A 13,724-nucleotide genomic window follows, 5' to 3' on the forward strand; every position below is an offset into this window, starting at 1 on the left:
CTGTATAGATTTCTAAGGCACCTCCATACTGTTCTCCATAGTGGTTGCACCAGCTTACATTCTGACTAACAGTGCAGGAGGGTTCCCTTTTCTCCACACCCCCTCCAGCATTTGTTATTTGTGGACTTATTCATGGTGGCCATTCTGACGGGTGTGAGGTGGTATCTCATAGTAGTTTTGATTTGCATTTCTCTAATAATCAGGGATGCTGAGCATTTTTTCATGTGCTTGTTGACCATCTGTATCTCTTCTTTGGAGAAATGTCTATTCAGGTCTTTTGCCCATTTTTTAAATTGGGTTGTTGGCTTTCTTGCTGTTGAGTTGTGTAAGGTGTTATCTGGGATTCAGGGCAGGTGACAGCCTGGAGACAGGGATCTGCAGTGGATGGAGGTGACCTCCTCTTGGACAGCAGAGGCCGGGAGGGTGTGGGAACGAGAGCAGAGAGGTCCCTTCTCCGGTCACATCTGTGCCCAGGACCCTGTGCAACCCCAGGCTCAGGAAGGCTCTTGCCGCTGGGTCTGAGATGGAAGTTTCTGGGATATTGTGCTTTTGAGCAGTGATGGACCAGTGACACCACCAAGAGTTGACATTCACATTCCAAATGACAAGATGTTTTTAATTACGCTAAAATAGAGTACCTCACCCTGTCTAAGATGACATCTTTGTCTTTTTGGTTGAAATGTCAGAATTATACCATTTTAAGTGTCAAAAGAACAATATAAAATGAGGAGAAAAAGGCATCAAATGTGAAGATTTTTGTTCTGACTTGTTCATACTGTATTCAGATACTTGAATTATGTCAATTCACTTCTCGGGGATAATTAGCCAAGTTCCAGAATGAGACAATTATAAAAGAACAAAAAGATAATTTGAGTGATTTCATTTCATTGTGCATCTCCGGGTAAATGGTGAAATGCGATGATTTTCCCGAGTGTTTGAATGAGTGTGTCTTTCGTTATGAGTTCAGTTTGCTGCGAAAGAGGCCCAGTCAGCTGAAGGTCAGGGAGCCAGGAACTTTTGTCCCCGCGTGTCCCATAGGTTCATGGTCCCTCTGGGGTCTGCCATTTCTGTCCTTCACGCTCAGCCCTAACTCTCTTCACCCTGGCACCACCAGCCGGGGCCCGGTCTCCTTCCTGCCCACCTGGACCAATGGCCATGGTGGTAGCGGCCTTGCCTCTGGAGTCAGGTGGCCCCGGGTTCCATTCCAGCTCAGCTGCTGTAACCATCTGTGTCAGATTCCTAGGCTGCTAACAAAGTACCACATGCCAGGGGGCTCAGAACACGGAAGTGTGCTCTCTCAAGGCTCTGGAGGCCGGAAACCCCAAATCACGGTGTGGACAGGGCCCTGCCCCTCTGAGACTTGGGGTGGTAGAGCCTCCTCTCCTCCATCTAGCTTCTGGCAGTGGCCCTGCATCCTCGTCCCTGTCACTGCATCTCCACGGCCATCTTCACGTGGCCTCCTCCCCGCCCCTGTTTCTTCCTCCAAGGACACAGTCGTGCTGGCTCCGGGCCCACCCTAATGACCTCACCCCAACGGCATCACGTCTTCCAAGACTCCACGTCCAACTCAGGTCACGTTCACTTATCTTTTTATGGGGGGGCACCATTCCGTGTCACTGGTGGGATGAACTTGGACCTTGGGTAAGTGACAATTTCGGGGACCATCTGCTTCTCATCGTCAGTAGATGATTTTCATCCAGGGCCCCTCACCTTCGAGGTGCGTGTGAAGTGACATACGAAAATCCCTTGCACGCCTTCCGGGTTCAAGAAGTGCGACTTCCCATCCCCCACCCCCAGCCCCATTTCTTGGCCACCCCCCCCCAACTATTCACACTTCCTGGGTGCCTGGGCCAGCCAGCAGCCACCAGGTGAGGTGTAGAGGTGACCTGGTGCCCTGGGGAAGCTTACACACGTTGGGGACAGATGCGAATTAAACTCGTGTGTATAACATAACGTAGAATTTGTGTCTCGCACCCGGGGAAGCACACGCAGTCCTGAGAGAGAGGAGAGTGACCGCTCCGTGTCCTGTCGAGGCCCTCGGGGCAGATTTGCTGCAAAGTTGGCACCTGCATGTGGGTTTAGATCCCAGCGCAGCTCCTTCCCTCTGCAGACCGAGCGCTGGCATCAGCTGTCGGCCCTGGACCCCTCCAGCACTGCGGCACGCAATCCCTGTCTGTCCACCGGGGTCCTGGCGTCTTGTAGGGGAGCCCAGCCCTTTCAGGCGGTCCCTCCACGGCCCCTGCACGCTTTCTTCCCGTCCCTGGCCTTCCAGACACTTAGCCCATCACACCCACTGCCTCTGCCCCCCTCCACCCGGAAACACCCTCTTCTCTCCTGCAGCACCACAATAGGACCTATTAAAAAAAATGAGGATAAGGGTTTGATCCTCGGCCTCGTTCAGTGGATTAAGAATCTGGCGTCTCCGTGAGCTGTGGTGTAGGTCACAGATGTGGCTCAGATCTGGCGTGGCTGTGGCAGCTCTGATTCGACCCCCATTCTGGGAACTTCCATATACCGTGGGTACAGCCCTAAAATATAAATATATAACATAAAATATAAATATAAATATATAATATAAAATATAGTATAAAATGTATTTTATAAATTATATATATGTGAATAATGTAGAGAGAGACACAAAGTTCAGTGCCTGCTGGTAGAAAATCATATTCTCTTATAAAAAGACAAAAACCAAAACGCACCACTGACTATTTCCGTCTTGCGTAGATCATTTCAGACCATTGATCGTGATCAGAACGATGGGCAGCGTTTCTCAGAGCCTTGCCTCTGGCCCCCATTTCCCATTCAGTCCCTATCGCTATTTTACTCCCTTCTGGCTCCTGAGTTGATATATGAGCAAAAATCTCTGTATGAGAAGGAAGAGTTGTTGCTGCCGCTGGCGTGTGTGTGGTGTCTGACCCGTGGCTAGCAAGATTCCGGCAGTTCTCAACTCAGGACAAATCAGATCATGAGTTTGGGGTGACGAGGCTGAAAGGATTTTAGAAAGGAAATGAACGTCGCGTAGGTATATTTTCTCGGTGTTCCTGCGATACACCAGACCCGAGGTTCCTGCAGTACTGCCTGCCCCCGCCCCCCTGCTGGCCACCTCCTTTTCCCATGGAACTTGCAGAAATAAGGGAGCGCTGTGGCCCCAGCGGGCCGTGCCTGACCCTCTCTGTGTTTGAGTGGGGGAGGCTGGTGAGCGAGGCGCGGAGGCAGTCACCTGCATGGCCTTCCTTGGCTGCCCTCAGCAAACAAAGACTCATTTTAGAAGAGGCCAAATTGACTGCAGCCAACTTTAGCTGAAAAAAGAAGATATTTTAAAGAAAACAGCAGAAAACCTAGGCGACTTAATTTTTGGCATTGAGTTCCCAGGCAGCCCACCATGAGACTTAAACACGGGAGGCGCTCAGATGCCGAGACGGAGGCTTTTCCCTTCCTTCTGTCTCTCTCCTTCCTCCCTCCCCCTCCTGCCCTGCCCCTCTCCCCCCCATCCCCCCTTCTCCCATTCCTCTTGCTTCTTCCCTCCTTTTTCAGTTTTGCTCCTATGTCAGGTTTAATGGTAAGCGCAAAGGGAAATTTCACATAGATTTTGTAAAATGGGTCATATAATTTTGAAAGGCATTTTTTAAAAACCCCTAGGAAAAAACCCCCTGAGATAGCCATGAATTTCAGCCAGGAAGTAAAATGTAGTTATTCAGAGGAACTTTCCCCAAACTAAAATGTCCTTCTAGAAGATTTAAAACATTCAGTATCTACTGTCTGGGGAGGAGGGTTCTCTGGCTCTGCCGTAAATAAAACTGTGGGGTGTCTCCTTTATTATAGGTTCTGATTGTACCTAGATTCACTTTCCAGCGCTAGTAAAAAATGTTAGAATATCTTTAAAGGTGTATGTTAAGAGTATTCAAAAAATTTAGAACGAATCGATTCCTTTTCTTTCTCTTCAAACATCCCCTTGATAAATGGTTTGCGTCATTTCACGATCATATTAAACATGCATTAGAGGATTGAAAAATATATTTGGCTCCTTTAGAAAATCATTTTCTGTGTAAAGGGTAAAGGCTCTTTCATGGTAGCTTGGTGTTAAATGCACGATGGATAGAGATTTGGGGGCTTCTTGGGATAAAGTCAGAATCTGGGAGGGAGTTCCACTCATGGCTCAGTGGGTTAAGGATGTCTCGGTAGGTACACAGGTTTGATCCCTGGCCTCACTCAGTGGGTTGAGGATAGCATTGCTGTGAGCTGTGATGTAGGCCAGTAGCTGCAGCTCCAGTTCAACCCCTAGAACTTCTATAGGCTGCAGGTGTGGCTGTAAAAAGCGAATGAAAATAATACGCAAACGAAAAGCATAGGGAAAACCTGAGAAACGGGTAATGGAGGCAGCCCTGTCAAAGATACTCATTTGCTGGACCAGTTCAGTCATGGCTTTTCTCTCCCCACTGTTTTCTGCAGGTACAAGCCCTTGGCCGAGACCCTCCCCGGGGGGACGATGCTTTCGGCGGAGGAGAAGTGCCAGCTGGCTCTCCAGCAGTGCAAGCTACCGGGCTGGCAGGTTGGTGACCCACAAGCTCGACCAGGGCAGTTTAGGGTTTTCTGGAGCTGAGCTGAGTCATCCTGGGGAGCCGCCAGTGTCGCCCCGGCAGGAACAAATTGCTGAGATGCGTTTGGCAAGAAGAAAGGCTAAGGGAACTCCCTAGAAACACATGGGTCTTTCTGATTCACTGGTTTCAGCAGAAATACAGGACATAGGAGGCCCAGAGGCTCCGTGTAGGGCCCCTGGAGGCCTTCCTGAAGCCCCGGTCAGTCTCCCCCCATCTCAGAGCCCATCGCGGGCACCAAAGCTGTCGGAAGGGTCTCAAAGAAGCCAATGAGGAGCCTGGGGCCTCGAGGCACCTCACGGGTGTCCTTTAGGCCCCGCCTCCCAGGCCCCCAAGCCTGTTTGGGCTCCTTCTCCCCATTTCTCTTTGTGCTGCTTGTCACCAGCACATGCTGCAAATGTCACTGCCTGTTCAGCCTCCCTTAGTGGCAAAGGCTTCCTGACTGTAAGCCCTTAATTATGTTGTCATCCCTGTGCTGCCCCGGGGCCTCCTGGCAGAGGGAGGGCGGGGCTGCCAGAAGGAGGAGGTACCAGGAGACAGAATACCTACCGGGGGCGGACTCCCCCCCAGAAACCAGGGCGCAGCGCGGATTTTGATTCATCCCTTTAAGCCCCGCAGCGCCATCAGGAGGAGAGTTAGGAAGACGAATTTGAAACATGCAAGGACTGAGAAGGTAAGATTAGAGCCACAGAGGGAAACAGCATGGCCCATGACACCTGGACTTCCCAGAAGTTTCTAGCTATAAAACATCCGAAAATGCATAGATGATAAAGAGTGCGGTGGCTGATATTAGCTTTGGCGAACGTAACAATTGCCAGAAAGCAGCCTTAAATCTTGGTCTTTAAAAAGAAGGGGGAGATAGACCATCTCCAGGTGAGAAAGTATGACAGTTGAAGAGGCCGAACATGAGCGCTTTACTGCAGAAATGACACGAACGGAAGGCTCCGAATTGCTGATGTGTCTGAAAGGGGCCTAAAACAGGGGGGAAAATCTGGACTGATCCGAGCACCCTCTCTGGTCCATGGCGGAGAACCAAGAACCCTGGATCTGAGCAGCCGTGAGTAAGCGCTGAATCGCCAGGGCCGCCTGCTCTCCTTTATTTTCTTTCCCCCTTTCTTTCCCTTTTTAAACTAATAATGGAGCTGAACGGTAACTAGCGGGCTGTAGGAGGCCGCTCACCCAGCCTGTGGTAGTCAGGGGGGCACATCCGTGCCAAAAGGCTGGATGAAAAAAGGGAGAGGAAGGAGGAGTTGCTAACAGGGAATGATGTCAGCTGTAACCTCCCTGGAGTCCGGGACGCGGGACCTGTGGTCACACACAGAATCGTGAGACAAGTGCGTCGGGGGCGGAAGTGACTTCAGCTGACTCACGGTGAGAGCTTTTCGGTCGGAGTTTGAAGAGTTGTGACTCATGAATATTGAACACAGAGAGTTGCTCGTGGCGTGTTGGTCTTGAAAAGACACTCACAGATAAGGATCATTTCTTGACTCGGGGTTGAGAGAGAAGCTTGAGTTGTGGCGAAAAAGTGAGGGAATCGGGGTTCATTCTTCCTCCGAGAGAGTGGTGGCACCGGCCACACCCGCCCACCTGCTGGTCCTCTGCTCCCCTGTGTAGAGTGTGGGCTCCCCTGGTAGGGCCGAGGGGACAAACCAGGGCTGCCTTGGCAGCCGTCACCGCCCCCGGAGCCTGCTGGGCCGGGGCACTTGAACTTGGCAGCTGGGCACGGGAGGGCACCAAAGCCCACACTGCGACTTGGACAGAGGCCTCCAAATAGAAAACTCCTGTCATTACCCTAGTTTATTTTCCCTCACATCTTCTCTCCCTGAAGGAGGCCAAGGTGTAAGAGGCAAAGGACAAAAGAAATATCTTCATTTGCTGGCGTGTTGTGTGCATCCACGTTGGCTCGTTCAGAAGCACGGCTTTCTTCAGCCTCTCCAAGATGCCACCTTTCACATACTTTATGCCGTAAGACAACGCGTTGACTTCGTGGAAATAAAGCTTATTCATGTGTCACTCTTGTGCTAGTCAGACAGCAAGTGAATGTTTAAAAAAATCGTTTATTTCTGACCTAGACAGTCCGACGCCTTCGTTTCCAAAGCATTCATTTGACGTGTTGCTCTGGTGCAGGCAGAATGGGTTACCCCCCTCTTTGGGAGGTTAGTGAGGACGAGGATTAAACAGGAGCTGTTTGAAGCAAGAGCCTCGTCCTCATGGATGCTTCTTGCACCTGCAGCCTGGCGTACGTTTCTCTGTTCCGTAGGTGGCCGTGAATAGGGGGCTTTCCTTCCGTTTCAGATGAAGAGAGAGACACCTGCCCGTCTGGGCGTTTGCTCGCGGTTCCGTGTGAGCTGTTGACTTTACATGGTCTTTTGGGTTTGGCGTTAGTGCGGAAGGCACTGGATTTTCTAATGGTTCATAAAGCATGATTCTTCTCATCCTTGGCATCTGTTACAGCTGTTCAGAGGGCTTTTTCGCTTTGAGTTAAACCTCTTAACAGCTCCATGCAGAAGAAGGAAGGTAGGCAGCGAACAGTGATAAGCTCATGTCAGGTATGAGGAAGGTGAGTTTTCAAGACCGACATATGCTGATCCAAACACGAGGTTGGGGCCCATGTTTAGTGTCGGTGGGACGACCCCTTGGCTGGGACCAGGCCCAGGTCTCCTGTGCTGCGCTCTTTCCAACTGCACTCACCTCGATCTGTATCTCTTAATGTGGCCATCGAAAGATTCCAGAACTTGAAAGGTGTAGATGATGCGTCACAGCCTGGGCTTTGATCAAAGGCACTCTTAGGGTCCTTTGTGAGTCAGAGCAGATTATTTCCTGTAGTTAGAGGCTTTTTTAAGTTTCTCATTCACCTGGTAGACAGGGCAAACCGGCTGACTGACTCTGACCAGCATCCTTCTTACTGAGCTGTCAGCCCACTGACCCTTAGAGAGCCAGGGCTTTTGGACACCAGGTCCTGACTTCATCTTGCAAAGAAAAGGGGGGGCGGAGAAGAGGGAGGAGAGGAGGAACTGGACTCCAGGGAAGGAGCGTTTGACTCTGTCCTGTGTTTAATGCCCGTTCTAGCCTGAGAGCTGAGACTTGGATGCTCAGGCACCCGGAGGAGACAGCAGGGGTGGGGACCATTCCTGGTGAAGATCCCAGCCTGGGGCCGGCGGGGGGGGTGGGGTGCTGACCTCACTGTCCCTGCTGAGCAAAGGCCAGCGGAGAGCATCCTGCTGACATGTTTGGCAGCTCCCCCCGCTGGCAGGTCGCCCTCCCTATCCTGGGCCTGCTCCCATCCTGAGGTTGCCTGCTCTGCGTCGTTGCTGCCTGTCCCTCCTCCACCCGCGTGTAAGCTCAACAGAGAAGACTGCAGATGCCCAGTCTGCTGCTGTGTCTCCAGCACAGGGGTCAGAGAAGGACAATACATATTTGCCGTGCCAACGAATGAGTCTTCGTCAGTAAGAAACCCTCAGAGCTCCAGGCCAAACTATAATTCAGAGAGATCCAGGCACCCACACGGTACAGCAGCACGAGTCACAATCGCCAAGACATGGAAACAACCCAACTGTCCATCAGCAGATGAGTGGATTAAGAAAGCGTGGTGTATATACACAGTGCACTACCACTCAGCCATAAAAGAGAACAAAACAGTGCCACTTGCAGCAACGTGAACGGAATTAGAGATTCTCATAGGAGGTGAAGCAAGTCAGGAAAAAAAAGACAACTACCACATGATATCACTTACATGTGGAATCTAAAATATGGCACGAATGAACCCAGCTACAAAACAGGGACAGACTCACAGACACAGAGAGCAGACTCATGGTGGCCAAGGGGGAGGAGGAGGGAGTGGGGTGGATGGGAGTTTAGGCTGGAAGATGCCAACTGCGACAGTTACACTGGATGAGCAATGAGGTCCTGCGTACAGCACGGGGAACCGCATCCAACCACTTGTGATGGAGCGTGTTGGAGAATAACATCGGAAAGGGAGTGTGTATATACGGGCGACTGGGTCACTCCGCTGTACAGCAGAAATGGACACAACGTTGCGAATCAACCGTAATTTTAAAGAGGAAGCCCCCCCAAAACCCTCCTCTGTACTTTATATGCAAATATACGTAGACACACACACGAGTCTTTAAAATCTGGCATAAATTCGCAACAACCTAACAGTGCTAGTATCTGGGATTTGTCTCAAGATGAGAGTCAAATGGAATCTTAGCTTGTATCTATCTTGAGAAAGTCACTGTATTTTTCACACATTACTTCTGTAATTAAAAATGTTTCTTAAAATTTGTCACCGCTACATAAATACAATTGAAGCAGAATATTATGTAGGTTCAAATGAATTATTTTAAGCATTTATGAAAAAAAGGTAAAGCACGGTGACTCTGCGTTCTCCAAGGCATGTTTGTCTCCAAATCATGGTTGACCTACTGTGCAGTTGACACCACGGGCTCTCACTTCTCCAAGGACGCTTCACGTGATTTGAATCGGTCACCACGAGTTTTGACAAAACCAAAACCCTGGCATCATTTCCTCTACATGATCAGCACCGCACCTGTCACGGAAGGTGATTTTATTTTGTCCCGAGGTGAAGAAAAGTCATGAGGTCGTGATGGCTAGAAGGACACCTTGTTTGGTAGTGGTTTCTTGTTCGGGTTAATGAAATGACTTATTTTAAAAAGACACTGGACAAGTCAGAGCTTTATCCTTATCTCAAGGCAGAATTTAAATAAGTGGTTCAAAAAGGAATAGAAGGTTCTGGAAATGATTTTTTTGTTGTTGTTGTCTTTTTTTATTTTGATTTATTTTATTTTTTAGGGCCATATCTGCAGCATATGGAGGTTCCCAGGCTAGGAGTCGGATTGGAGCTACAGCCGCCAGTCTACACCACAGCCACGCAATGCCAGATCTGGGCCACGTCTGTGACCTATACCACAGCCCATGGCAACGCTGGATCCTTAACCCACTGAGTGAGGCCAGGGATCGAACCCACAACCTTGCAGTTCCTAGTTGGATTTGTTTCTGCTGCGCCACAAAGGGAACTCCAGTTCTGGAAATGATTTGAGTGGACTCTACATGACCAGCTGCCAGGCTGGGGTTCCGTCTCACCAGAGGTTTTTTTTTTTTTTTTTTTTTTCCAACTGCCTTCAAAGCAAAAGCCACAGCTTTTTATTTTTTTATTAATTTTTTTAATTGTTGTTTCCCCAATACAATTTTTTCCTACTGTACAGCATGGTGCCCCAGTTACACATACATGTACACATTCTATTTGCTCCCATTATCAGGCTCCATCATAAGTGTCTAGACAGAGTTCCCAGTGCTACACAGCAGGATCTCATTGCTCATCCATTCCAAAGGCAATAGTCTTCAGCTATTAACCCCCAGCTCCCCAACCACCCCACTCCCTCTTCCCCCGCCTTGGCAACCACGAGTCTATTCTCCAAGTCCCTGATTTTCTTTTCTGTGGAAGGATTATTTTTAATTCATGCAGCAAAGAGGCTGTGGAATCCTTCATTTATGGGGGGAAACAAATTCCAAATAGTTTGACAGCAAGTGAATGAAATGAGTCATTAGTTCTCAACCTTTGACTATTTGGGATTTTGAAAATGACCCGGGTATTTCATGTATTTAAGTAGAGACGTTTTAAATTCAGTCCTGCTTTAAGGTTGCTGTGAAAATAATCCCTACAAGGGATTTATCAAACCCTTTTGGTTCCAATCCCCCAAAAGCTGGAGACCAGGGCCTGTAGGCACTTTGGCGCCCGTGGAACACTCCCGTTATGTCATTTATGTAAAGGGGAACTTTTGAAACTAATTCGAAGTGGAAAAATAAATGGTATAATCTGACTTTCACACATTTTATATGAATCGACTGGTTCGAGGATGCTTTCTTCTGTGTGGTTATTTGAGTGCTATATTCATTTTAAAGCCATCTGGAGGGCTGACTAATAGAGAAACAAATCTGTCAGGGCCCGTGCTCGAGGTGTCAGGGGAGCGGCTCCTGGGCACAGCACCGAGGGGCCCGGGGGACGGCCAGCCCCCACCCAGGAGGGCTTCACAATTTATGTGTCACTGTCGTTGCAGACAGATGGCTAGACCTTTGGGTGGGGCAGCTTTGTGGACAAGTGAAGAAGAGCATTCCAAGTGGGCTCCTGGGAGCAGGTGATCGTGGCACTTGCTGCAGAACGTTCTCGAAGGAGGGATTTACAGGATAACTTTAGAGAGATTTCACATTTCTCTCCTACTGTAAGGACAAGGAGTCAGATGCAAGAAGGCTTCCTCTGGTGATTCACTCAAGATAGTACAGATAGGAAGTGAGACACGAAATTAGAACTTTATCTCAGCTACCCACATAATATGATACTCCCCTGTGTGTGCGTGTGTGTGTGTGTGTGAGAGAGAGAGAGAGAGAGAGATCGGAAATAAATAACAAAAGGCAAACCCCATTTTTAATGAAATATGCTTTTCCTGTTTGTGTTTATTCACTAACCAAAATTAAAAAATAAAAAACCCACAATCATTATTTTCGTTATCATCATCCTCTAATGTAATTTTCCAGGAATGGCCTAGATTTCATTGCCTGTCTTTCTAAAATATACGGTCTTGGATGGCTTCACGCTCACAGTGCTGAGAATTGCAAGATGAACATTTACCATAACATTAAACAAAATCAGTTGGATGAAGGATTTATTAGTTCATTAATCTAAAATAGTCCAGGAGAGAAAAGATGATAAAAGTAAGAGCAAAAAACTGTTAAAGTTTTAAGAACTCTTCCACTTTCTTCACATCTTCTAAGAAAAAGCAATTGTATTAGGGGCCCCTGGCTCTTATTAATACAATAAATTAATGATTTAAAGCCTGTGTTTTATTACTCAAGGAGCACTTCATAAATCAACATTAAGTACAGGGAGAAGAAAGCCTCTAAAATTATTCTTTCTCTCATATTCCTCCTCTTTCTCTCTGGCTTTGTTAGTGATGCTGAAAATAATAAAAATTGGGGATCTAAGAGTATCTCTTGGTAGCATGTGCATCATAACTAGGAATTACTATATATAGACACACACATTTAGTTCCTTTTTTCTCTTGTACGGAATATAGATGCATCTATATGAATATGATTTTGTTGTAAAAGTGTTCAATGTTCATAAGAAATTTGAAAATAGAGAAAATTAAAGAAGAAAAATACAGATCATCCATAAGTGAAAACTACTCTAGAGAAAAACTACTCTAAATGCTTGGTGTGTACTCACTAACTCAGTTTTTGTGGGGTTTTTTGTTTTTTAATTCCTATTTTTATTTTTTGCTTTTCAGGCCCAACCGGCCGCACGTGGAAGTTCTCGGTCTAGGGGTTGAATCGGAGCCGCGGCTCCCTGCCTATGGCACAGCCACTGCCATGTGGGCTCCTAGTCACACCTGTGAGCTGCACCACAGCTCACGGAGACACTGGACCCCGAACCCACCTCCCCATGGATGCTAGTCGGGTTCGTTTCAGCTGAGCCACAACAGGAACTTCCTCTCACTCGGTTTTTAAAATAATATTACAGATGTTTGATTTTTGCACCGTGCGTCTCCCTTTTTACTCTGAACTTTATTGAGGGCAAACATTATGTCTCTTTTTTTCTCATATATTTTCATGCACACGCGTGTGTGTATGTGTGTTTCACAATAACGTCCCCTGGGGTCTGGGTTACCATAGACACTCAAGCAGTGTTTGTTGAATGAATGAATGAGCACACCTCCTTCCTATCATCACAGGTTCCTTTGGGATTGCAAATACCCACAATCAAGTCTCTCCGATAGGTGTGGTAGTTTCTTTCTTAAAGTGACTTTCGGCTGGTGAAGCAAAAGGCTTAGTGTCGTATCTGGCACTCAGCAATCGCTAAGTGAAAGCTGAACGTCTACTCTTCATCCAGTTTTCAGGTCCTAGAAATCCAGCCGCTTTCCTCCGACTCCAAGTCTGTGGATTGAGCAAGCGATGGGTGTTTATTGAGCTCCATTTGTATGCTGAGGTTCCACAAGGCAGTCGCGATGCAACGTTAGAGAGGGGTGGCCTGTCCCCCGGCTCAGGGCTGACCGTCTAGTCTGGGGGATGGGGTGGGAGCACAGGCAGTACATGAGTAAGTCATTCCAGGCGAGGGCCTGTGCTCCCTCGCTGGGAGGAAAGAAGCTCGGATCCCGGGATGGCAGAACCACAGGGTCCCTTGCTGAGAGGAGCGGGAATCAAAACCGCCCAGGTTCAGGCTGAGGTCTGGGGCCTGGAAGGAGCCAGTCATGTGACAGCGCAGGAAGCAGGTGGGGCGAGCAGAGGGCGCCCACCCACGGGAGGGGAGGCCAGCAGAGAACTGCTGGAAGCAGGACAGCGGAGCCTGGAGCCCCCACTGGGAGATGGGAGAGGCCTTGCTGTAGGGCGGTGCTTCTCCGCTGAGGTCATTTCACTGTGGCCTCCCCCCATCCCGGGAGAAAAATGAATGAGGGGGTAGACCTGGGAGACGAAAAAGATCTTGGCTGTCGCCGTGGTTCATGGTCCTTCAGGGACCCATCTTCCCGACAACCTGCGATTTTTGTTTTGTTTGGTTTTTTATTTTTATTTATTTATTTATTTATTTTCCGCTGTATAGCATGGGGACCAAGTTACACTTACTTGTATACATTTTTTTTCCCCACCCTATGTTCTGTTGCGATGTAAGTATCTAGACATAGTTCTCAATGCTACTCAGTAGGATCTCATTGTAAATCCATTCCACGTTGCATCCGATAACCCCAAGCTCCCGATCCCTCCCACTCCCTCCCTCTCCCCCCAGGCGGCCCCAAGTCTATTCTCCAAGTCCAGGATTTCCTTTTCTGTGGAAAGGTTCATTTGTATTGTACATTACATTCCAGTTATAAGTGATATATATGGTATTTGTCTTTCTTTTTCTGACTTATTTCACTCAGTACAGAGTCTCTAATTCCATTCATGTTGCTGTAAATGGCATTATGTCATTCTTTTTTATGGCTGAGTAGTGTTCCATTGTGTATATATACCACGTCTTCCGAATCCAGTCATCTGTGGATGGACATTTGGGTTGTTTCCATGTCTTGGCTATTGTGAATAGGGCTGCAATGAACATGCGGGTGCCTGTGTCTTTTTCAA

At 48.2% G+C, this 13,724-nt stretch overlaps 1 protein-coding gene across 1 annotated transcript in view; it reads left to right on the forward strand.

The window, feature by feature from the left end:
• Positions 1-13,724, forward strand: part of MYO16 (myosin XVI) — a 421,162-nt gene that overhangs the window by 321,582 nt on the left and 85,856 nt on the right. The window contains exon 27 of the mRNA XM_047756311.1: positions 4,453-4,552. Coding sequence (XP_047612267.1) covers positions 4,453-4,552 — 100 coding nt within the window. The remainder of the gene's footprint in view (positions 1-4,452; positions 4,553-13,724) is intronic.

The sequence above is a fragment of the Phacochoerus africanus genome, chromosome 13 (genome assembly GCF_016906955.1).
Source record: "Phacochoerus africanus isolate WHEZ1 chromosome 13, ROS_Pafr_v1, whole genome shotgun sequence".
Lineage (NCBI taxonomy): Eukaryota > Metazoa > Chordata > Mammalia > Artiodactyla > Suidae > Phacochoerus > Phacochoerus africanus.